We start from the raw sequence: 25,344 nt of genomic DNA on the forward strand, positions 1-25,344 counted from the left end.
CGTACTCAGAAATGTATTGATGCTGAAGACCACCAGTTTGAACATTAATCACATTTGCAAAGTACATTTATTTTTCCATTTCCAGAAATTTAACATTGTAGAACGGGAAATAAATTTTCTATGACGCTTCAAAGTGTGTATACATTTTTTTTTATTCACCCCATATATACAGTGTAAGAGGGCCATGACAAAGGAATTTATTGCTAGCGCACTCGAAAAGATGTAATTTCGATGGATTGCTCACGCGGTGCCTGCGATATGTGAGCTACAATAGAATCGCAGACCAGAGAGCAGTGTCCGCAGTAGTAGGAGTAGTAGCTCGCAGTCGAGCGGTTGGGTCAGGTCGTTCATAGAGAGCAGTTGTCTAACTGTGTGGCTCACAGAGAGCACGTATGTCCTATATGGAATTACCAAGGACGGTTGTGGAGAACGATGGCGGTGAGTGACCGATGTAGTATGAGGTAAAAGCAAAAACCTTTATAGCCGCGCGCATGTGTAATTTGTAACAACTGATTTTATGCTATTGTTATATCAAGTCCCACGTAAATGCTTTTAAAAAAATCTTTTAATAATAACCATTCTTATAAAAATAATTTTTGACAATCATTCATCTGAATTTAAAGATTTTACTAATTTCTTCTATCCATGGTCATCCCGATTATCGTAAAGAAAAATCAGTTGTTTCCCTTTATACATAACAAATCTAAAGGCCAGCATTGCACTGGGCTGTCCCACAAAAATTTATTATAGGAGCAGATATACAGGGTGAGTCACCTAACGTTACCGCTGAATGTATTTCGTAAACCACATCAAATACTGACGAACCGATTCCACAGACCGAACGTGAGGAGAGGGGCTAGTGTAATTGTTTAATACAAACCATACAAAAATGCACGGAAGTATGTTTTTTAACACAAACCTACGTTTTTTTAAATGGAACCACGTTAGTTTTGTTATCACATCTGAACATATAAACAAATACGTAATCAGTGCCTTTTGTTGCATTGTAAAATGTTAATTACATCCGGAGATATTGTAACCTAAAGTTGACGCTTGAAACCTCCGACGTTCAGTTGCGTGTTGTAACAAACACGGGCCACGGTCGGCGAGCAGCATCTGCAGGGACATGTTTACGATGACGACCGTGTTTACGAGTGTGGCTGTAGTGCACTGTTGTGGTTTGGTCTAGCTGTCGCAGTGTCCGCATGTAGCGCTTGCTGCTATTGTTATTCTGCATTCGTATCCGCACGCAGACCAACTGTAGTACACCGTGTTACCAGACGTCTGTGATAGTGTAGTGTTGTAGGAACTGTGACCATGGTGTATTCGAACTCTGAAAAGGCGGAGATGATACTCATCTATGGCGAGTGTCGACGAAATGCAGCTGAAGCCTGAAGGGTGTATGCAGAACGGTACCTGGACAGAGAGCATCGAACGTGCCGCACATTGCAAAACATCTACCGCCAACTGTATGCAACAGGTATGGTCGTAGCACGCAAACGGGTCCGTAACAGGCCCGTCACAGGAGAAGCGGGTGCAGTTGGTGTGTTAGCTGCTGTTGCCATGAACCCACACATGAGTACACGGGACATTGCGAGAGCCGGTGGACTGAGTCAAAGTATTGTCATGCGCATACTGCATCGTCACCGCTTTCACCCGTTTCATGTGTCGCTACATCAGCAATTACATGGTGATGACTTTAATCATCGAATGCAATTCTGTCAATGGGCATTAACAGAGAATGCGTTGCAGTTCTACCTGTTTACCGATGAAGCGGGTTTCACAAACCACGGGGCAGTGAATCTACGGAACATGCATTACTGGTCCGTGGACAATCCTCGCTGGCTCAGACAGGTAGAGCGACAGCGACCGTGGACTGTAAATGTATGGTGCGGAATCATTGGCGACCACCTCATTGGTCCTCACTTCATTGCAGGGGCCCAAACAGCTGCAACATACATCGCGTTTCTACAGAATGATCTGCCAACGTTGCTCGAAAATGTCCCACTGGAAACGCGTCGACGTTTGTGGTATCAGCATGATGGTGCACCTGCACATTCCGCAATTAACACTAGGCTGACCCTTGACAGGATGTTCGACGGGCGTTTCATAGGACGTGGAGGACGCATAAATTGGCCAGCCCGTTCTCCTGATCATACACCTCTGGACTTCTTTTTGTGGGGTACGTTAAAGGAGAATGTGTACCGTGATGTGCCTACAACCCCAGAGAATATGAAACAACGTATTGTGGCAGTCTGCGGCGACATTACACCAGATGTACTGCGGCGTGTACGACATTCATTACGCCAGAGATTGCACGTGTGTACGTGTACCTCACCCCTCATGGTAATGTACATGTGCGTCAGTGAAAAAGACCAATAAAACGGTGTTGGCATGTGGACGTAATGTGCTGTTTCAGTCTCTTCTTTACCTAAGGTCCATCACCGTTCCCTTTGGATCCCTACGTAATTCGGTGCTCTCCGATACACACGATCGAACAGCGGAGGAATGGTACTCAAGCGTCAACTTTAGGTTACAATATCTCCGGATGTAATTAACATTTTACAATGCAACAAACGGCACTGATTACGTATTTGTTTATATGTTCAGATGTGATAACAAAACTAACGGGGTTCCATTTAAAAAAACGGAGGTTTGTGTTAAAAAACATACTTCCGTGCATTTTTTTGTGGTTTGTATTAACCAATTACACTAGCCCCTCTCCTCACGTTCGGTCTGTGGAATCGATTCGTCAGTATTTGATGTGGTTTACGAAATATATCCAGCGGTAATGTTAGGTGACTCACCCTGTATCCGGCGACATAATTGAGTTAAGAATTTTCAGTTTATTCAGAATAACTTTTCAGGGCCATGACGCAGCATTGCTGACGTCCAGATTTACCAATTTAGATTCACAGTCGGTTAATTAATGAAAGGTTATATATGAGTCACATTTTTATTGAGAGGTTAGATACATTTTTATTGCGAGGTTACGGAATATAATAAACTGTTTGGAGGTTACAACAGTACATCTACATCTAAATCTAAATCTAGATCTACAAACGTATTCCTCAAGTTACTATACGGTGCGTGGCGGAGGGTACCTCGTACCACTGCTAGTCATTCCCTTTCCTGTTTCAGTCGCAAATGGAGCAAAGATAAAATGAATGTCTATATTGTATGTACAGAAGGCCAACGCTGCTATATTCAAACACTTTTTATTAAAATGTTATGTGCTATGAGCTTATTTCGGATGGATGACCATTATCAAGCTATCTGCAAACATATGGAGTTGTTAGTTCACATATCTGTGCCTGTTTATAACTAATAACAATTCTGTATGTATCTGTCGTAGTACTTACTCCCATAACATATCGTCAACGCTGTCGCTTTCTGGTAACTTGTATTGCTGCTTATTGTAGGTTTAGCGTAGACAAAATTATTTTCATGATATGTAATGTCTCAGCAGTGGAATATTTGGCTGAGCTGAAACTACTAGCGCACACCCACACATACGTACGAGGGTGAGTCATATGAAAACCTTAAATATTTTTTTAAAATATTATTTATTGTGCAGAAGTTGTACAAAGCTGTATCACTTTTCAACACTTCTCCCCCACGCTCAATGCAAGTCCTCCAGCGCTTACAAAGTGCACAAATTCCTTTAGAAAAAAAAATCTTTTGGTAGTCCGCGCAACCACTCATGCACCGCCTGGCGTACCTCTTCATCAGAACGGAACTTCTTTTCTCCCATTGCGTCTTTGAATGGTCCAAACATATGGAAATCACTTGGGGCAAGGTCTGGTGAGTATGGTAGATGAGGAAGACATTCAAAATGCAGGTCTGAGGTTGTTGCAACTGTTGTACGGGCAGTGTGGAGCCTTGCATTGTCAAGTTGCAAAAGGACACTTTCTGACAGCAATCCACGTCGCTTTGATTTGATTGTAGGCCACAGATGATTTTTTAGGAGATCTGTGTATGTTGCACTGGTGACAGTGGTCCCTCTAGGCATGTAATGCTCCAAAATGATGCCTTTTTCGTCCCAAAAGAGAGTCAGCATAACCTTCCCTCCTGATGGTTCTGTTCGAAACTTCTTTGGTTTTGGTGATGAGGAATGGCGCCATTCCTTGTTCGGTCCCTTAGTTTCCGGTTGGTAGAAGTGAACCCAGGTTTCGTCCCCAGTAACGATTCTTGCAAGGAAGCCATCACCTTCTCGTTCAAGGCGCCGAAGAAGTTCTTCACAAGCATCAACACGTCGTTCTCTCATTTCAGAAGTCAGCTGTAGTGGCACCTACCTTGCAGACAGTTTGTGAAACTGGAGCACATCATGCACAGTGTGGTGTGCTGAGCCATGACTAATCTGTACACATGCTGCAATGTCATTCAGTGTCACTCGGAGGTTTTCCTTCACTATGGCTTCAACTGCTGCAATGTTCTGCGGAGTCACAACTCGTTGTGCCTGTCCAGGACGAGGAGCATCTTCCACTGGTCACACCATTTGCGAACTTCCCACTCCACTCGTAGACTTGCTGCTGTGACAAACATGCATCACCGTACTGAACCTTCATTCGTCGGTGAATTTCAATAGGTTTCACACCTTCGCTGCGCAAAAACCGAATAACAGAACACTGTTCTTCCCTGGTGCAAGTTGCAAGTGGGGCGGCCATCTTTATACTGATACTGCGACGGTATGTGTGCATCTGCACTATGCTGCCACCTACAGGCCATTCTGCACGCTGTTTGTAGCAAGCTTACCAACTTACAGGATATCAGCGCGAAATTTCGATTTGTTATTACAAATTTAAGGTTTTCATTTGACTCACCCTCGTATATAAAATCAACTGTAATGACTGCGAAAAATTCTGTGCAGACCAAACGAACAAGAATTTCAAAATCAGATACCGAGAACATACAAGAAACGGTGACACAAACCCATTACAGTCTTCAGCCACACGCAAACAGAATACAATAAAGTAAAGCAGATCGAAAATGCGATGGAAATTCGTTTGCAAACTGACTACTGCGTAATACCCAGAAGTCAGCTAACACTAGCAGTTTGAGGTTATGTTGTTTGTTGTTTTCCGAGAAGCAACAAAAAGAAATTCAACTGCACAAAAGCGTGTATTTGTTTTGCAGACACGGCTGAAACATGACCATAATTACAGCGATGTTTGTGATTTATTTGTGGAAAGTTTTCCAAACACCCACCTTTTCAAAGGTCCAACATCTAACTCGACATGATGTTCGAACGAGCGAGGTGGTGCAGTGGTTAGCACATTGGGCTCCCATTCGGAAGGACGACGGTTCAAACCCGCGTCCGCCCATCCTGATTTAGGTTTACCCTGATTTTCCTAATTCGCTACAGGCAAATGCTGGGATGGTTCTTTTGAAAGGGCACGGCCTACTTCTTTCCCAATCGTTCCCTATTCCGATATGACTGACACCTCGCAGTTCGGACTCCTCCCGCAAATCTATCAACTAACCAATACAGCCTTCGCAATGAATGTTCTTATCTGAACTTCCGGTGAATTATATTTGAAGTATAAACAATGGCAACTAAATGTTGTTGCAATGCACCTTTACAATGTTGTGAAGCTAAAATTTAGTTTATTCAATGCACTGCACTGTTTTTAATAGCTGGGCCAGTTAACCTAGTCGGTTTGGTTAAGGGATCACTTTTCGAGTTAATTAGCTCAGATTTCACAACGCGTTGAAAAAAACATGTGACCCAGACTTCCTACAAAATCTGATGAAGGTGATTTACATAGAAACACATTTTTGAAATCCCTTTCCGTAAACTCGGGCCTTCATTAACAGTCTGCAATTTGGCACTGTGTCAGAAGCTTCCGGGAAATCTACGAACGTGCAGTTCATCTATGGCCCACAGGACATCGTGGGAGACAAGGACAAACTGTGTTTCACATGGACAGTGTTTCCTAATTCCGTGCTTATTTCTGGACAGAAAATTTTCGTTCAAGGAAATGTATTACATTCGAACGTGATACCTAATCAACTTAGATAAATCCACGTAATGATGGAGATATAATTCTCCGAAATGCACAGCGAAAAATATCCATATACACTATAAAAATGGATGCCCGTGTATATAAATGTATGTATGTATGCATGTGCTACACCTCCTCCTAAACCACGGGACCGATTTCAGCCAAACATGGTACACGTATCACTTACTGTCTGGAAATCATCGCTGTGGAGGTAAGAACCGCTTACGTATCAAATGAGTGGTAGCTTGGGTGCAAAAGTAGTGTAGCCCACGACGCATGAATATCCATACGTTTGTCGTCCAGTATTTGAGACGGAGAGCACTTAAGAGACTTGCAAGAAGCTTTACACATAATTACAAACCTTTACAAAACTTTTTCTCGCTGATGACTCCGCACAAAATGGTAAAATAAGAAAATGTATGAATGCAGAGTCTCGCGGCGATAACATTGAATAAAATGTTCTCGGGTTTCCAACCGCGTCAATTGCTTAAAACTACACGAGCTTTCGGCCAAGCACTCCTTGGCCATTGTCAAGTGGTATGACTTGACAATACTCATACCACTTTGACAATGGCCAAGGAGTGCTTGGCCGAAAGCTCGTGTAGTTTTAAGCAATTGACGCGGTTGGAAACCCGAGAACATTTTATTCAAATAAGAAAACGTTTATCGCTTGCTATATTTTCGCTTTTCACGCAGTAAAACTCTCGCATGAGGTTGACGTTTTAATTTATTACTTCTTTAGCAGTAACTCCATACCTGACACATTTTGCAGACAGTATAATCGAACTTAAAACCTAATTAACTTGGATAAATTCACCTAATGATGGAGATATAATCCTCCACATGTACCTATAAAAATATTGTACGACACATAGTGTAGGAGATATGACGTCAAATGCTGAGATGCGTGAAAAACTGCGGCATCGTGTATAACCTTTCAATTTATTACTTATTTAGAACTACGTCTATTCGGGACATATTTCGGAGACAGTATTAACATATGCCGCTGAACGTACCTAGAAAACCATATCATTGTACGAAACATAATTCAGGAGATATGATGCCATAAACAATAAGCTGTGTGAAAATGAAGGTGCAGGGCGGGAAACTCACTAGAGAAACAGGTGAAATTTGCGTACAAATACGTGTGGAATATGTTAAATATATGTGAAATATATATATGACTTCAAAGCTACGAGTAAAAAGCTCACTGTAAGCCCCTGGAACGACACCAGCCAAATGTGGTACACATATTAGTTACAGTCTGGATAGAAGTACTATGGTGGTAAGAATGACCAGCCTCCTCTACGAGTGAGAGAAAAGGTGAGGGGGGAGGGGGGGGGGGGGGGAAGGAGGAGATGGCCACAGACAGGGGACAGGAAGAGGTGGATAGAGAGAGCGGGGACAACCAGAGGAAGGAGGAGGGGATGGGCAGAGAAAGGAAACAGGAAGAGATGAACAGAGGAAGGGGGAGGAAGAGCTAGGCAGAGAGAGGAGAAAGGAGGAGATGAACAGAGAGAGGGGAAGAGGAAATTGAGAGAGAAAGGGAGGACAAGGAGATGGACAGAGAGAGGGGAGAGGAGGAACTGGACAGAAAAAGCAAAGAGGAAGAACTGATCAGGGAGAGGGGGGGGGGGTGGGAAGAGATGGACAGAGAGAGGGGGGAGGTGGAATCAGATGGGGAAGGAGGAGAGAAACGGAGGGGGAAAGAGCAGTTGGACAGAGAGGGGGGAGGGGAGCAGATAGAGAGTGGGGAGAGATGGATAGAGAGGGAGTGAAGGAGGAGATAGGCAAAGAGAGTGGGAGGAAGGAGGTAGACAGGCACAATATTGGAATAAATAGGTGTACATACCCAGGCGATGCCTGGTATTCAGCTAGTTATACAAAAAACGTAAAAAAGCTTCCAAAACAGAAGTCTTATTGCCCAGATGGCAGTTGATACATATACTGATTACATATTTCAGCAAAGTTTTCTTGACATCTTCAGAATACGTGAATTATACATGAGCCATCGTAAAATTTGCTGTTCTGAAGAGCGCGCTGCAGCGTGTTGTGTGAAGCAGTCGCCTTCCGTTTCTGGCGGTGGCGCCACTGTGGCAATCGCAGTGGGAAGGGGGAAAAGTTGCCTGTTCACGTGCATTTATGGGGCTCTATGAGCTCGGCAGTGGGCAGATATGCCCCCCCCCCCCCCCCCCCCAGTACACCTCTTGCAATATGCCGATGACACCGCATTCCTCGCCCTCGCTCCTGCCCTCCAACGGTCCCAGCGCCTTCTCCAGAATCACCTTGACCTTTTTGCCACATGGTGTAACTAGTGGCTCCTGAAAATTAATCCTTCCAAGACATCGTAGGTCATACCACTCGCTCCTTCCGGCCCCTGGATTTCTCCCTTACCGTCTGCGCCCGTCCTGTCTGCCTCACCCCCACCCTCACCTACCTTGGCCTCACCACTGACCGTCACCTCACCTGGATCCCTCATTTCCGCTCCATCCAATCCAAAGCCCACAACCGCCTCCGACTCCTCAAACTCCTCTCTGGCCGGACATGGGGGTTGCACCCCTCTACCATCCTCCACACCTACAAATCCTTAATCCATCCCATCCTCTGTTAAGCCAGTCCCACCTGGGTATCTGCCCCCCCTCCATATTCTATGTCCCTCCAGGTCCTTGAGCGTCATGCACTCCGCCTCGCCTTCCGTATACGCCTCCCGACCCCCACGTGGATCCTATATGACCTCATTCCTTTCCCCCATCTGCTCTTGTTCCTCGACCATATCCGCATACTCTACACCTCCCACCGCCTTGATCCCCCTCACCCCCTGGTTGCTCCTCTCCTCTCCCACCCCCGCTCCCTGCCACGTCTTCACTGTTGTGTGTCCCCTACCCTCCATCTCTAAACCCTTCATCTCCTTTCCCAGGGTGGCTTCCATCAACTCCTCCTCCCGGATGATGCCCTCTCTCCCTTCATTTATCCCTCCTATTAACTCTGATCATCACCCCCCCTCCTTTCCTCCGTCCTTTTCCTGGGCTCCCTTCCCCCCCCTTCCATCCTCTTTTTTCCCCACCTACCCTCTCTCTGCCCTCCTTCTCTCCCCCAAGTCCTTTTGCATTTCCCTCCTCTGCCTTTTCCCATTCCCTCTCGCGTCTGCCCTGCCCCTCCCCCCCCCCCTTATGAATCCTCTACCTCCTTTGGTCTCCCCCCCTTTCGTTTTTTCTCTCCTCCCTCCTTGTTTTCCCCCCCATCTGCCCAGGTCCCCCCCCCCCAATCTGCCCTCGGCTATGGTGTGTTATCTTTGTGCCGACATTTTAGTACAGTGTTTACAGTGAGTTTTCAGTGTTGTGTGTCTTCTCTGAAGTCTTGCGAACGGACATCATACTGTCTCTGGGTGTGATTTTTATATCTCTTGTGAACAGAAACCAGACGGTCGCCATGTTTTTTAGTTGTCTGTCTACTATGTTCCCTGTCTGCTTCCTGTGTATTTTATTAGTCTTGCCACCCCTTTGCTTTATGTTTTAACTTTCCACAATTTTCCGTCGTTTTACAATTTCAGTCACCGTTTTATACCTGCTTTTATTGTTTCTTATCTTCTTTTTTACGTTTTAAAAAGTCTGTAGGTTGCAGAGCAGCGTAATAAGCTGCTGCCAGCCCGCCCCCTTCGGGGGGGGGGGGGGGGGAAATCGAAATACAATAAAGGAAAAAAAAAACTCGGCAGTGGGTCAGTCTGTCAGTCTCGGCGAGTGTGGTCAATTGGTCAGCCGGGTCAGTGTGGGGCAGTCAGTGTCAGTCGTCCGTAGTGCTAGTATGTGTTAGGCCGCCAGTCTGCTCGAGTTTGGTTAGGGAATGGGCATTGGCGGTTGGATCGATCGGTTGGTCGGTCGCGCACTGGGACACAAGATTACTTGTCCGTCTTGAGCGTCGCCAAGTCAGTCCAGTGGGCCGCGCCGTATAACGAGGGGTAGTGGCTTCGCGGCCGACACGAGAGCAACAGGAGTCAACCCACGACGTCGGTCTGGCCGGCGCGAGGGACGGTTCGAGAGAGCGTTTTGCGGGTGCTGCGCCAGGTCTTCGCCAGAAATCGCAGTTACTAGACGTTGAGTGATTCCTGATATGTTTTTTCAGTTACTTGTTAAATTCTACTTGTTTTCTTGGTCAGTCTCTCGTCCCCGGTACACCGAGCGGGGTGGCGCAGTGGTAAGACACTGGACTCGCATTCGGGAGGACGACGGTTCAATCCCGCGTCCGGCCATCCTGATTTAGGTTTTCCGTGATTTCCCTAAATCACTCCAGGCAAATGCTGGGATGGTTCCTCTGAAAGGGCACGGCCGACTTCCTTCCCCATCCTTTCCTAATCCGATGAGACCGATGACCACGCTGTCTGGTCCTCTTCCCCAAAAACCAACCAACCAACCATCGTCCCCGGTTTGCTCGTTTGTCTCTCGTCCGCATTTGTTAGGCAGTTAGTGTCGGTCTGCCATACGTTAATAGCTGCCTCTGTCATGTTTGTCGGATTCGGTGTTAACGAATTTATTGCTTACGGTGTAAAGGCCGAATTCCTGAAATATGTTTTTATCTTGCCTATCATCTTGCGAGGTCGTACATGTGTAATGTACAGCATGTTGATACATTTTATGTAAAACTACATTTCATGGATTTTATTTAAATGGTCATTTTAGTATATAAAGTTGCCACCCTCTCACCGTAAGAGTTCTCTTAAAAACAAGTTGCATTTTCGGTTCAAGTGGTTCAAGTGGCTCTGAGCACTATGGGACTCAACTGCTGTGGTCATCAGTCCCCTAGAACTTAGAACTACTTAAACCTAACTAACCTAAGGACATCACACACATCCATGCCCGAGGCAGGATTCGAACCTGCGACCGTAGCAGTCCCGCGGTTCCGGACTGCAGCGCCTAGAACCGCACGGCCACCGCGGCCGGCTGCACTTTCGATGGCAAATAATTTTTAATGTGAGTGTTGTACCATTTCCATCCCTCTTACGGGATGCGTAGTTTATGTGTTTGTGTGAGCTCTTAAAATTTTTAGTTTAAAGTAATCTGGTGTGTTGCAGATTTGCACCAGTGTAGTCTTCCAGAGGCTGTAGGGAGCGGTCGTGACTACGGCCGTGTTAAAAGGCAGCGGCAAGGTTCTCAGCCCGAAAGCTCATACTATCAACAAAAAAAAGAATGTTATTTCTGCCTCTGAATAAATTGTAACTTTATATTTACAGGGTGGTTTCTGATTATAATTTTAAATCTGTCAAAAAAAAAAAAAAAAAAAAAAAAAAAAAAAAAAAAAAAAAAAAAAAAAAAGGCGGCTTTTAGCAATAAAATTTCCATTTATTAAAGAAAATTAATTTGTTTCATCAGTTACCAATTGGCAACTACTTCCACGCTCACATAGTGTTAAATGTGTTAATGTTCTTGATGAATCACTAGTAAATAAAGTAAATTCTTTAAGAAAAGATTTTGAAAGTTAAATTCGCGGTTCAATAAAGCCACACGTGGCTCCGAACTGGGCAATAAAACTTTTAGTTTGGAAGCTTTTTGACACTGATACAGGGTTATTTGGTAAGCGTGATAGCGTTACGGAGATGTTTAGCAAACTCAAGTGGCAGACTCTGCAAGAGAGGCGCTCTGCATCGCGGTGTAGCTTGCTGTCCAGGTTTCGAGAGAGTGCGTTTCTGGATGAGGTATCGAATATATTGCTTCCCCCTACTTATACCTCCCGAGGAGATCACGAATGTAAAATTAGAGAGATTCGAGAGCGCATGGAGGTTTTCCGGCAGTCGTTCTTCCCGCGAACCATACGCGACTGGAACAGGAAAGGGAGGTAATGACAGTGGCACGTAAAGTGCCCTCCGCCACACACCATTGGGTGGCTTGCGGAGTATAAATGTAGATCATTCTCCTCCTGAAAATGTCACGCAGTTACTGTACAATAAATGCGACTGGTTATAGCAATTCGTGTTTTCAGTCGATATTCATACTGGTCACGCCCAAAGATAACGTCGATTAACCACCTTTCATATCTTAGCTGTCCCCCGTGGACGAAGGACGTAATAAGTTTATAGAGGCGGCCCGGAACAGCGAGGGAAGAGACGAGATGAAAAGCGTGTGTCGCCTGCAAGTGTGGCGGGCAGCAGTGGCAGCGGCCGGAGATTGCGCAGCGTCTTGGTCGTAACTCAGGATGCGACGTCTGTTGCCGGCAATGCTACGAGCTCCCGGCGGACGCCGTCCGTTATGAGGGGGTGGGGTGGGGGAGGGGTGGAGCAGAGGCGCTGAAATTTGTCTTTATGAGCGGGAATTCCGCATGCTCGATAGAGCGCACCAGTTCTAAGGCTTCAGCCGTGGCAACGATATCACCGAGTTTATTTATACCCACTCTGGCACACATTAACTCATCCTCTCCCTCTCCCTCTCTCTCTCTCTCTCTCTCTCTCTCTCTCTCTCTCTCTCTCTCTCTCACGCACACACACATACACACACAGACAAACACACATGGCCCCCCTCTCTCTCTTCTCCATTTTGCCGGCCGTTGTGGCCGAGCGGTTCTAGACGCTTGAATCTGGAACCACGCGACCGCTACGGTCGAAGGTTCGAATCCTGCCTCAGGCATGGATGTGTGTGATGCCCTCGGTTAGTTACGTTTAAGTACACTCCTGGAAATTGAAATAAGAACACCGTGAATTCATTCTCCCAGGAAGGGGAAACTTTATTGACACATTCCTGGGGTCAGATACATCACATGATCACACTGACAGAACCACAGGCACATAGACACAGGCAACAGAGCATACACAATGTCGGCACTAGTACAGTGTGTATCCACCTTTCGCAGCAATGCAGGCTGCTATTCTCCCATGGAGACGATCGTAGAGATGCTGGATGTAGTCCTGTGGAACGGCTTGCCATGCCATTTCCACCTGGCGCCTCAGTTGGACCAGCGTTCGTGCTGGACGTGCAGACCGCGTGAGACGACGCTTCATCCAGTCCCAAACATGCTCAATGGGGGACAGATCCGGAGATCTTGCTGGCCAGGGTAGTTGACTTACACCTTCTAGAGCACGTTGGGTGGCACGGGATACATGCGGACGTGCATTGTCCTGTTGGAACAGCAAGTTCCCTTGCCGGTCTAGGAATGGTAGAACGATGGGTTCGATGACGGTTTGGATGTACCGTGCACTATTCAGTGTCCCCTCGACGATCACCAGTGGTGTACGGCCAGTGTAGGAGATCGCTCCCCACACCATGATGCCGGGTGTTGGCCCTGTGTGCCTCGGTCGTATGCAGTTCTGATTGTGGCGCTCACCTGCACGGCGCCAAACACGCATACGACCATCATTGGCACCAAGGCAGAAGCGACTCTCATCGCTGAAGACGACACGTCTCCATTCGTCCCTCCATTCACGCCTGTCGCGACACCACTGGAGGCGGGCTGCACGATGTTGGGGCGTGAGTGGAAGACGGCCTAACGGTGTGTGGGACCGTAGCCCAGCTTCATGGAGACGGTTGCGAATGGTCCTCGCCGATACCCCAGGAGCAACAGTGTCCCTAATTTGCTGGGAAGTGGCGGTGCGGTCCCCTACGGCACTGCGTAGGATCCTACGGTCTTGGCGTGCATCCGTGCGTCGCTGCGGTCCGGTCCCAGGTCGACGGGCACGTGCACCTTCCGCCGACCACTGGCGACAACATCGATGTACTGTGGAGACCTCACGCCCCACGTGTTGAGCAATTCGGCGGTACGTCCACCCGGCCTCCCGCATGCCCACTATACGCCCTCGCTCAAAGTCCGTCAACTGCACATACGGTTCACGTCCACGCTGTCGCGGCATGCTACCAGTGTTAAAGACTGCGATGGAGCTCCGTATGCCACGGCAAACTGGCTGACACTGACGGCGGCGGTGCACAAATGCTGCGCAGCTAGCGCCATTCGACGGCCAACACCGCGGTTCCTGGTGTGTCCGCTGTGCCGTGCGTGTGATCGTTGCTTGTACAGCCCTCTCGCAGTGTCCGGAGCAAGTATGGTGGGTCTGACACACCGGTGTCAATGTGTTCTTTTTTCCATTTCCAGGAGTGTAGTTCTACGTTCTAGGGGACTGATGACCTCAGATGTTAAGTCCCATAGTGCTCAGAGCCATTTATTTCCAAAAAACTAATCTTTTCAGCAAACACTAGAAACTTTTTAGGTCTTAAAATCATGCTGAAATTTCGTCTTCTCATTTTTCGTTAAAATGAACGTAGAAGGAAGAATGCCACATGGTTCAAATGGCTCTGTGCATTATGGGACTTAACTTCTAAGGCCATCAGTCCCCTAGAACTTAGAATTACTTGGAGCTAACTAACCTAAGAACATCACACACATTCATGCCCGAGGCAGGATTCGAACCTGCGACCGTAGCTGTGGCGCGGTTCCACACTGAAGCGCCTAGTACCGCTCGACCACATCGGCCGGCGAAGAATGCCAATCCACTGTAGACAGTCTTGATACATTTTCTTGACTTTAAGTTAAAATTTATGTAGTAAACAACTGGGCTTTCTCAATATTTTGTAACAAATAAACATAAATCATTACTTAACTTGTACTTTATTGCTAATATGGGCAAAAATCAAACAGATTACGCCTATTTTCCATTCTCTTTGGCATCATGCTGCACACATGGTTCAATCTTTGACATATGTTGCCAACTGCACATGTCAAAATAGAAGCTCGCGATGATTTCTTCTTTTCATTGGAATGTCACGCTTTCGTATGAATCAGCTGCACGAGGATTGAGATTCACGATATCCAGTTTTATGGCGTTATGCGATGAGCCTGATGATTCGAGAAAAGCGTATGAAGTGGTTCTTGATAACCTGGATACTAGCAGTCGACTGGAGTTGTCATATGAACTCTATTTACGTTCTGTCTGGGACAGGTCTGGTGATCTTGCCAGCCAAAAGGAGTACCTCAACGTCAAGCAGGCAGTCCATAGAGAAAGGTGCCACATGTGAACGTGCTCTGCGCTGTTCAAAAATACCACCGCAATAAATCGCCCGACAGGTAACACATGAGGGCACCCAAGTCCGTGACATACCGCTCTGCAGTCACAGTTCCCTTACTCTACCATCAATGACCTGAAATAATATCAATTGCTCGACGCTCCATGAGGTAAGTACCAAAACCGCGGTGCCTTTCCAAAACATTAGAAGAATTGGACCTCTCCTCGGTACACCACCACAAGCGCCGACGATGGTCAACTAGGGTAGTGGAAAAGCACGATTCGGTGCCGAAAATGCGACGCCATTCATCAGCAGTCCTTGTTTCACAGTGACAGCACAACTCCAAATGCAGCCATGTGATGTTAACGGCACCCTACGCATGCGATGGAATTCCCTAGTCCGGCTGCAGCTTGTTCCCGACCAACGATGCGGGGCGACACATAATGTTGTAGGGAGTCCACTACTTGTCCTCGGATGGCAACCGCAGACGCTAGGGGATTACGATGTGCTGTGTGCATAATACAATAGTCATCCCTAGTGGTGGTCAGATGTGATTGACCGAAACCTTTACAACATGTATGCCTGCCCTCATGTTCGCATGCAGTCCAACATGGGCCACTTTCACATCCAAATGTCCCAAAAATGTGGATACTTGATGACTGGGCCAGGTCGACAAATGGAAACCCTCTACGAGGTCACTTTCAATGCTAATAACAAAATGTGCAACGGCTCTTTGTCCTTTACAGTGATCACTAAACGTCCCTTACGTACCCTACCGGCTGCCCATTTTGCACCCAACTAGGCCTGTTAACAACACTAAACACGAACAAACTAGTGCACTCTGATGGTCGTTCTATCAGTTACAGTGAAACGCAACTCCAGTCATTTACATACAAACCGATGATTTTTCTATACAGGGTGTATCAAAAAGGATGGCGTAAACTCAGACTGCTGAATGTACACGATAGTAGAAGCACAAATGTCAAGTAAACATGGGCTCAAAACGCATAGCTTAAGAGCTATGAGATACACTTGATTTTGAATATTGCGAAACAAATCTCTTCTACTGCAAGCTCTTTGCTTTCCATATTTTGGGAAGTGGTAGTATGGACCAAAACAATAAAAAAATGTCCAGTACACACGTGCTCTAAAACACATACCTTAAAAGTTATGAGCACTTGTTGATTAGAAGAGTTGTGTTCCAAAGTACCGAAGATGAACAGGTGCTCATAACTTTTAAGATATGCATTTTAGAGCACATGTTTACTGGTCATATTTTTCTTGTTTTTGTCCATACTACCACTTCACAAAATATGGAAAGCAAAGAGCTAGCAGTAGAAGAGATTTGTTTCACAATACTGAAAATCAAGAATATCTCATAGCTCTTAAGGTATGCGTTTTAGATCCCATGTTTACCTGACATTTGTGCTCACGGGTTCGATGATTCCCGGCTCCGTCGGAGATTTTCTCTGCTCAGGGACTGGGTGTTGTGTTGTCCTAATTATTATCATTTCATCTCCACTGCCGGCACGGTAGCTCAGCGTGTTCGGTCAGAGGGTTTAGTTACCCTCTGTAATAAAAAAACTGAGTGAACGGAACAACGAACAACCTGAACGAGTGTCATCGGACGTCCGCCACGAACAAATTCGACGAAAAATATATAGAACAAAAATGAGATAAAAAAAAAGTGGCTAGCGTTGCTGCCGCTGGATCATGGGGTCCCAGGTTCGATTCCCGGCCGGGTTGGGGATTTTCTCTCCCAGGGGACCGGGTGTTTGTGTTGTCCTCATCGTTTCATCATCATCATCATCATCATCATCATCATCATCATTCGTGACAATGGCTATAGTGGACTGTGGAAAAGATTGGACTGTGTAAAAATTGGGACTTTGTACGGGCGCTGATGACCGCGCGGTTGAGCGCCCCCACAAACCAAACATCACCACGCCTGATCATGTCTTCTCGGTGCTATACTTGTTTTGTCAGGCACTGTATATACTTCACACCGGCATCATCTTGTCACTAACATTGGTTATTTTATTCTTTGGGGTACATGACCAACTGCTGCTAAATTTTTTCATGATGAGTAAAGACGCTCCAGTTGTACTTGACAAATCGTTTGTTTACAATTTTGCAGTGCCTGTGTTATTCCAAATTATGCTGCAATGTTCCTTCAGACATGTATGCCTGTGTTATTCCGAATTATGATGCAATGTTCCTTCGGATATACATGCACGTCCAAAGGAACAGGCACTGCGACGACTACAGCCATTACGAAGTGCATGAAATGTATTTGCAGATGCGAGAATGAACAACTGTCACTTATACAACGAAATGACGACAATGAAAAATTTGTGCCGGACCAGGACTCGAACTTCCCGCTTATCACGAGATGTCACGTTACCATTTGGCTGTCCGAGCACCACTAACGGCCAGACGACATATGGAAGTTTGGGACTGGGCAGTGAGTCATGTTCGGATAGCCAAATAGTAGGGCGATCGTTAGCGATAAGTGGCAACCTGGGTTCGAGTCCCGGTCTGGTACAAATTTTCAATGTCGTCATTCCAATACAGAGCTGACGGTTTTTCATGTTCGCAACTCCGAATACATTTCATGTAATCCTTTATTGGGATAAAATGGTACACACGATCTGGGTCTCAGGACGTTGATTCATCTTCTGACATTTGATTCCGTACCAGAAAATCGTGTCAGCCATACAAAAAAAAAGTACAGCAAATTTATCAAATAGCATGCGAGATCCAGTGCGGGTGAGGTATGAAAAGGTTCTCTGTCATCCAGTATCACGCGGGTCATATAAGTGCCATATAATTGCCTAGCCAATCACATCAATCACATGTCGGGATGCCAGCAAGACCAGTCAGCAGACTGATCGACTCAGAGAACATTTTGATGACACACACACACACACACACACACACACACACACACACACACACACACACACACACACGCTACGTGATAAATTTGCTACATATTTTATACGAGTGGTACGATTCTCTCATACGCTATCAAGCAACTGAAGATGGAAGTTACATCCTGAAACTCGTTCCGTGTGTACAATTATATCCACATAAAATATTTATCAAGTACAATCGGAGTGGACTTATTCATCATGAACAATCACTAATTTTGTCTTTTTAATTTTTTTCATATTCAGATTGTAAATTACATATCAGAGGGCTGCAGAGTGGCAATTTGAGTGATTCTAGCCCGCCCCCAGTAGGGCAAATGCAAACGTCTTTAATTTATTAAAGAAACGTGTAAGAGAGTGAGTCAACTGAAAACCTTAAATACTTCTTTTGTTACAAATGATTTATTGAACGAATATGGAAGACAGGTACATCTTTTTCGACATAGTATTCCTGATGTTCAACGCACTTCCTCCAGGACATAGGAGATGCATCAGTTCCTCTGGAAAAAAATCCTTTTGTGCTGTGTGTGCAATCACTCGAGCACTGCCTGCTGCACGTCCTCCTCGGAGCAAAGTTGCTTTCCTCAATCGCTTGTCATGAACAGTGTACTCAGTCATGACTAATGTTTAGATGCACAGCTATTTCACACACGATCGCAAGGCGGTTGGCCACCACAATAGTTTGCGCTGCCGTAACAAGATTCGAACGCAGGTCTCCTGCTTAATAGGCAGATACACTGAACACTATGCCATCCGAACACAGTGGCCACCACAACTGCATGGACCACCCCAGCACGCCCTCCCATCAGACCCAAATTCTCAACATGTACCACACACTACTCATACAGTGCCCCTTCTCATTAGCCTCATTACACTCGCGGCACCTCGCCAATTCCTGTAAGAACCAAGCGAGGCGGGGCAGCAGTTAGAACACTGGACTCGCATTGGGTAGGATGACGGTTCAAACCCGCGTCCAGCCATCCTGATTTAGGTTTTCCGTGATTTCCCTAAATCGCCTCAGGCAACTGCTGGGATGGTTCCTTTGAAAGGGCGCGCATGATTTCCTTCCCCATCCTTTCCTAATCCGATGGGACTGATGACCTCACTGTTTGATCCCCTGCCCTGAATAACCCAACCAACCAATCCATGAGAGTTCGAGCTTTGTGTGCATCTGCACTGAAAGGTTCATTGGTGGTCACCGCCTGAATTACACACGGTGTCCCTCTCAAACCTCCCTGATTTCAAAGACCCAGGGAAAAAAAAAACACAGTAGACACGACAATGAAAAATGCACCACACTGTAGAGCATCTTAAAGAATTTATTTATTTATCATCATTACACCCCTACATGTGAACCATCTGTAGCACGAAGAATGTCGAGTCTATATTCACTTTCTTGCCAAGTTCTTTGTAACATTTCCTCTGTTACTGTTGCAATCGCATTAATGATGCGATGTCGCAACGTAGGAATAGCGTCCAATTTGGTCTCATACACGTGATCCTTCACGAATCCCCACATGAAGAAATCATGCGGCGTAATGTCAGATGAACGTGGTGGCCAGGCAATGGGTCCTCCGTGTCCGATCCAACGATTGGGAAATTTCCCATCCTGGAACTTGCCAACAGCCATTGACCAATGCGGCGGAGCTGCATCTTGTTGAAAAAAATGTTGAGTTGCAAGTCTTGTATCTGAGAGGATATACAAACTGCTCCAACATGTCCAGATACACTGACCCATTCACTGTTTGTTCCACAAACAAGAATGGTCCAAGAATCCTGTCGTGCGTTAGCCCGCACCAGAGGTTTAGTTTAGGGCTATCGCGAACATGTTCAATGACAATGTGCGGATTTTGTGAACCCCAAAACTGAACATTATGCCTACTAACCCTTCCTGATAGATGAAAGGTTGCATCATCTGCGAATAAACATCTTTTCAGGAAACTGGCATCCACATCAATACGCTGCAACATACCCGGAGCAAATTGCTGTCGGCGTGGTTTGTCGCCCGGCGTCAGATGTTGCAGAATTTGCACTTTGTAAGCACACATACGAAGGCGCTGGTGAACTACATGATACAATGTTGATCGAGGTACATCAAGTTGCCTAGATGCTTGACGAATTGACTTACGTGGGCTTCTCGGAAACGTTTGTCCTCCACTGTCTCTTCTGAAACTCCATAACGTGCACCGCCAGAATGTTTGAGAACACTTCCTGTTGCCAGAAATTTTGCAGTGAAAATCATTTCTGTGACAATGATTTTATATCAGCTGGTCTGCCTTATGTATCGTTATATCCAAATGATTTATGCATGTTAAGCGACATTCAGGTATGGTTCAAATGGCTCTGAGCACTATGGGACTTAACATCTATGGTCATCAGTCCCCTAGAACTTAGAACTACTTAAACCTAACTAACCTAAGGACAGCACACAACACCCAGCCATCACGAGGCAGAGAAAATCCCTGACCCCGCCGGGAATCGGACCCGGGAACCTGGGCGTGGGAAACGAGAACGCTACCGCACGACCACGATATGCGGGCACATTCAGGTATGTGGTGCTGTACTAATAGTAATATATATAGTGTAATGCATGTAAGCCCTCCCTCATACCTGTCATGTTAAAACTTCACAGTTCCGATGATGGCACCTTTAGTGTGTTGAAACCGGTCATCTAGTAAACAGTGTTTAAGCGATCTTGGCTTTTGAATTATTTATGCTTGACGAATTGACTTACGTGGGCTTCTGAGAAACGTTTGTCTTATGTCCTCCACTGTCTCTTCTGAAACTCCATAACGTGCACCGCCAGAATGTTTCAGGACACTTCCTGTTGCCAGAAACTTCTTATATCATTCCGTAATTGTTTTCACATCAGGTGGATCGCATTCATACACACGACGATAATTTCTTTGCACAGTAACCGACGAGTTTGTTTCTGCAAACCACACTGCTGCTTGTGTGCACTGCCTTTGGAGTCGCCATTTTCTCTTCATGCGACCGTACTGCGCTCTGGCGACGACACTTGGTACTTCTGACGCGGGAATATAAATTCTTTGAGATGCTCTACAATTTGGTGCATTTTTCACTGTCGTATGTACTGTGGTTTTTCTCTCCTGGATCCTTAAAACAGGGAGGTCTGAGTGGGACACCCTGTATTGTAGTGTCTCTTCTTTAGGACATTTCCAAAAGAACAGACACCATATACGCAGTGCAGTATGCCTGTCCTGGGTGACAGGCTTCGTGCCGTTCCTCTGGTTCCTACTCCACTCGTACTCCTTGATGTCTCTCGATCTTCCACCATAATCGAGTCCATCAACATGAGGAGGCAAATATGAGGTAGCCAAGGAGGTGGAAACGTGGGTTCTGCTATGCCGAGACTGCTTGGTAGCTACAACAGGGAAACACAGTTAATTATCAGGAGTACAAAATAAGAAAGTACTTATTACTTAACTTTGCTGTAGTCCATGATCAGTTGGTTGACAGTTATAGAAGACGTGACTAGACTAAGCGTCTGAAAATGACCGAATTTACAAGTCACAAATCTTGCATTGACGAATTAATCTCTCGTAATCTTGGATGTCGAATCCGGTGAATTTTAAGACTAACTTGGAACGGAGCTACAAAGGCTTGATGGCAACAATGACTGAGCTTGCAGACGATGGCTAACATCGGCGCTGACAGACCACTGAGCGCGGCTACGAACTGTAGACTGGCACAACTGCACTACACACGAAGTGTCCTAGCGGCGCCTCGCGGCGAGCATTAAGTACTGCGACTGGCTGTGTACTCTTTGGCTAACACAGCCGTTCTTCGGTTTATCGAGAGAATCACATCGGGCGGATCGATCTCTCAGGCGGCGGTGTGGTCGTATGACTGACGACATCACACTCCTATTGCAATCATAAACACGCCTCACCTTCGCTCCTCAGAAAGCATATGGATGAACGCCGTTCTACGTTCGTACTTGCCGCGCAATTGTGGCAGCCGTAGTAGACAGGTATTGTGGCAGCGTTTGGCTTGCCTTCTGTATGCTGTCACTTAGGTTTTCTTTAAAGCAGTGATACGTTACAGAACAATGGAAATAGAACTTTTATTACGTTGTTAATGTTTTCAACTTACTCGCCTCGCGCAACACGAGGTGAAAAGGCCAAGTCACTGGAAGGGCAGAAGACGAAGATACTGACCCATGAGCATGGCGGCCCAGGTGGCGTTGACGCTGAACTGGTTCTCGATGAGCTTGGGCAGGAAGGCGGCGAAGCCGGCGATGAGCAGGCCCTCGCTGGCGCCGGCCAGGTTCAGGAAGAAGAAGGTGGGGTTGGCCACGAGGTGTCGCAGCGCGCGCGGCATCTCGCGCACCTTGCTGAACGCCTCCACGCGGCAGTTGCCGTGCGCCTCCGACACCTTCTGCGCGCGCAGCGCCGCCGAGCCTGTGCAGAATAGGACTTGTAAACAAACTTCAGCAGCCGCGCGACTCTGTGGCAGAGCCGCCCTACATTTTTCAGTAATGGATTACAGATTGGGCGAATATCAAGGTGGTTTCAGGACATCAAGATCCTGTGCAGAGCGGATCCATAACCTGACACCTGTTATATCATACGCCAAATCAAGATCAAAAACGTTTGTTGTGACCGTTGTCGACTTTCAAAAAGCGTATGACTCAATTGATCGAGAAACAACAAAGAACACCCTTGCCGAATTTGGTCTAGATAGGAAAACAAGGGAAAGCAGAAAGGTGGAAGGAGTATATAGAGAGTCTATACAACGGCGCTATGTGCTTCAGGGCAAATTATGGAAATGGAAGAGGATGTACACTGCTGGCCACCGTAAATGCAACACCAAGAAAGACAAGAGGTAGCACAACAAAATTTATTTTGTAGATAACATGTTGACCAAGTATCAAATGATTACGTTTACAGATGTCTGTGACATGTGGTTCTTGCCAGAATCAGTAGCCAGAGTAGCCGCCATTGTTGCAGATCACCGCTGCCACACGTCTCGGCATTGAGTCAAAGAGACGTTGCATGTGTTCCTGGGGTACAGCAGCCCAAGCAGCTTCCACACGTTGCCAAAGATCATCTGGTGTGACAGCTGGGGATGTAATCTGGGTCACTCGTTGAGCAACCATGGACCACATGTTTTCTATCGGCGAAAGATCCGGAAAGCGAGCCGGCCAGGGAAGCACTTCAATCTGGTTATTGACGAAGAGCCTTTGGACAATGCGTGCCACGTGTGGTCGCGCATTATCCTGTTGAAATATGGCTGTGGCCGAGCCCTGAAGGTAAGGAAGGACAACTGGCTCCAGCACCTCGGATATGTAGCGCCGGCTATTTAAAGTACCGGCAATGCGTACTAGAGGCGTGCGAGAGTAATATCCAATACCGCCCCATACCATAATACCCGGTGCAAGACCAGTGTGGCGGTGCATAATGCAGCTGTCCAGCATACTCTCTCCACGGTGTCTCCACACTCTAATCCGACCATCGTGGTGCTGCAGACAGAAGCGTGCCTCGTCAGTAAAGACAACGTCATTCCATTCTGCCGTCCACATCCGTCTGTCTTCACACCATTGGCGACGGAGACGTCTGTGGTTCTGCGTCAATGGTAGACGAAGCAATGGACGTCTTGCGGACAGACCACTCTGCTGTAAACGGCGTCGAATGGTACGCGCAGACACTGGATGATGCGTTACAGACGCAATGTGCTGTGCTATGGTTTGGGATGTCACTGAGCGATCCGTCACTGCCATGCGCACAATTTGCCTACCAGCACGTGCAGTGGTGCACCGAGGTGAATGCGATCGACCACGTCGGTCCGTCGTACCCTCCTGCATCCAACGGTCACATATCCGCATTACAGTTGTTTGGTTTCGTCCAACACGACTAGCGATTTCTCTGTATGATAATCCAGAATCTCGGTCAGCCACTATCCTTCCTCTGTCGAACTCGGATACTTGATCAAACGATGTTCGCTGTTGTCTACGAGGCATAACTGATCGTCTTGTGAAACAATCAAAAGGTAAACACACGTGCCGAACGTACACTCGTCGAAATCGCCAAGCCTTAAATTGCGCTGTGAGGTGGCGCCACAGGCGCGCGTGATGTGCGTCTGCGCTGAAATTCTAATCAGTTGCATATCTCATCGCTGTAAACCCATGGTGTAAATTTCACTTGATTCGGATGCTTCCTTCAGGGTGTTGCATTTACGGTGGCCAGCAGTGTAGATGAAGATGGGAGATATGATACTGCGTGAAGAGTTTGACAGAGCACTGAAAGACCTAAGTCGAAACAAGGCCCTGGGAGTAGACAACATTCCATAAGAACTACTGACAGCCTTCGGAGAGCCGGTCCTGACAAAACTCTACCATCTGGTGAGCAAAGCGTATGAGACAGGCGAAATACCCTCAGACTTCAAGAAGAATTTAATAATTCCAATCCCAAAGAAAGCAGGTGTTGACAGATGTGAAAATTACCGAACTATCAGTTTAATAAGACACGGCTGCAAAATACTAACGCGAATTCTTTACAAACGAATGGAAAAACTGGTAGAACCCGACCTCTGGAAGGATCAGTTTGGATTCCGTAGAAATATTGGAACACGTGAAGCAAATCTGACCCTACGTCTTATCTTAGAAGCTAGATTAAGAAAAGGCAAACCTACGTTTATAGCACTTGTAGACTTAGAGAAAGCTTTCGACAATGTTGACTGGAATACTCTCTTTCAAATTCTGAAGGTGGCAGGGGTAAAATACAGGGAGCGAAAGGCTATTTACAATTTGTACAGAAACCAGATGGCAGTTATAAGAGTCGAGGGACATCAAAGGGAAGCAATGGTTGGGAAGGGAGTGAGACAGGGTTGTAGCCTCTCCCCGATGTTACTCACTCTGTATATCGAGCAAGCAGTAAAGAAAACAAACGAAAAATTCGTAGTAGGTATTAAAATCCATAGAGAAGAAATAAAAACTTTAAGGTTCGCCGATGACATTGTAATTCTGTCAGAGACAGCAAAGGACTTGGAAGAGCAGTTGAACGGAATGGACAGTGTCTTGAAAGGAGAATATAAGACGAACATCAACAAAAACAAAACGAGGATAATGGAATGTAGTCGGGTTAACTCGGGTGATGCTGAGGGTATTAGATTAGCAAATGTGACACTTAAAGTAGTAAATGTGTTTTGCTATTTGGGGAGCAAAATAACTGATGATGGTCGAAGTAGAGAGGATATAAAATGCAGACTGGCAATGGCAAGGAAAGCGTTTCGCAAGAAGAGAAATTTCTTAACTCGAGTACAGATTTAAGTGTCAGAAAGTCGTTTCTGAAAGTATTTGTATGGACTGTAGCCATGTATGGAAGTGAAACATGGACGATAAATAGTTCAGACAAGAAGAGAATAGAAGCTTTCGAAATGTGCTACAGAAGAATGCTGAAGATTAGATGA

General features: G+C 46.2%; 1 protein-coding gene across 1 annotated transcript in view; it reads right to left on the minus strand.

Annotated features, from left to right (window-relative positions):
* The window catches only part of LOC124776418 (solute carrier organic anion transporter family member 4A1), a 552,725-nt gene that overhangs the window by 74,106 nt on the left and 453,275 nt on the right, over positions 1-25,344 (minus strand). The window contains exon 6 of the mRNA XM_047251412.1: positions 22,095-22,337. Coding sequence (XP_047107368.1) covers positions 22,095-22,337 — 243 coding nt within the window. The remainder of the gene's footprint in view (positions 1-22,094; positions 22,338-25,344) is intronic.

This window comes from Schistocerca piceifrons, chromosome 2 (assembly GCF_021461385.2).
Source record: "Schistocerca piceifrons isolate TAMUIC-IGC-003096 chromosome 2, iqSchPice1.1, whole genome shotgun sequence".
Taxonomy (NCBI): Eukaryota; Metazoa; Arthropoda; class Insecta; order Orthoptera; family Acrididae; genus Schistocerca; species Schistocerca piceifrons.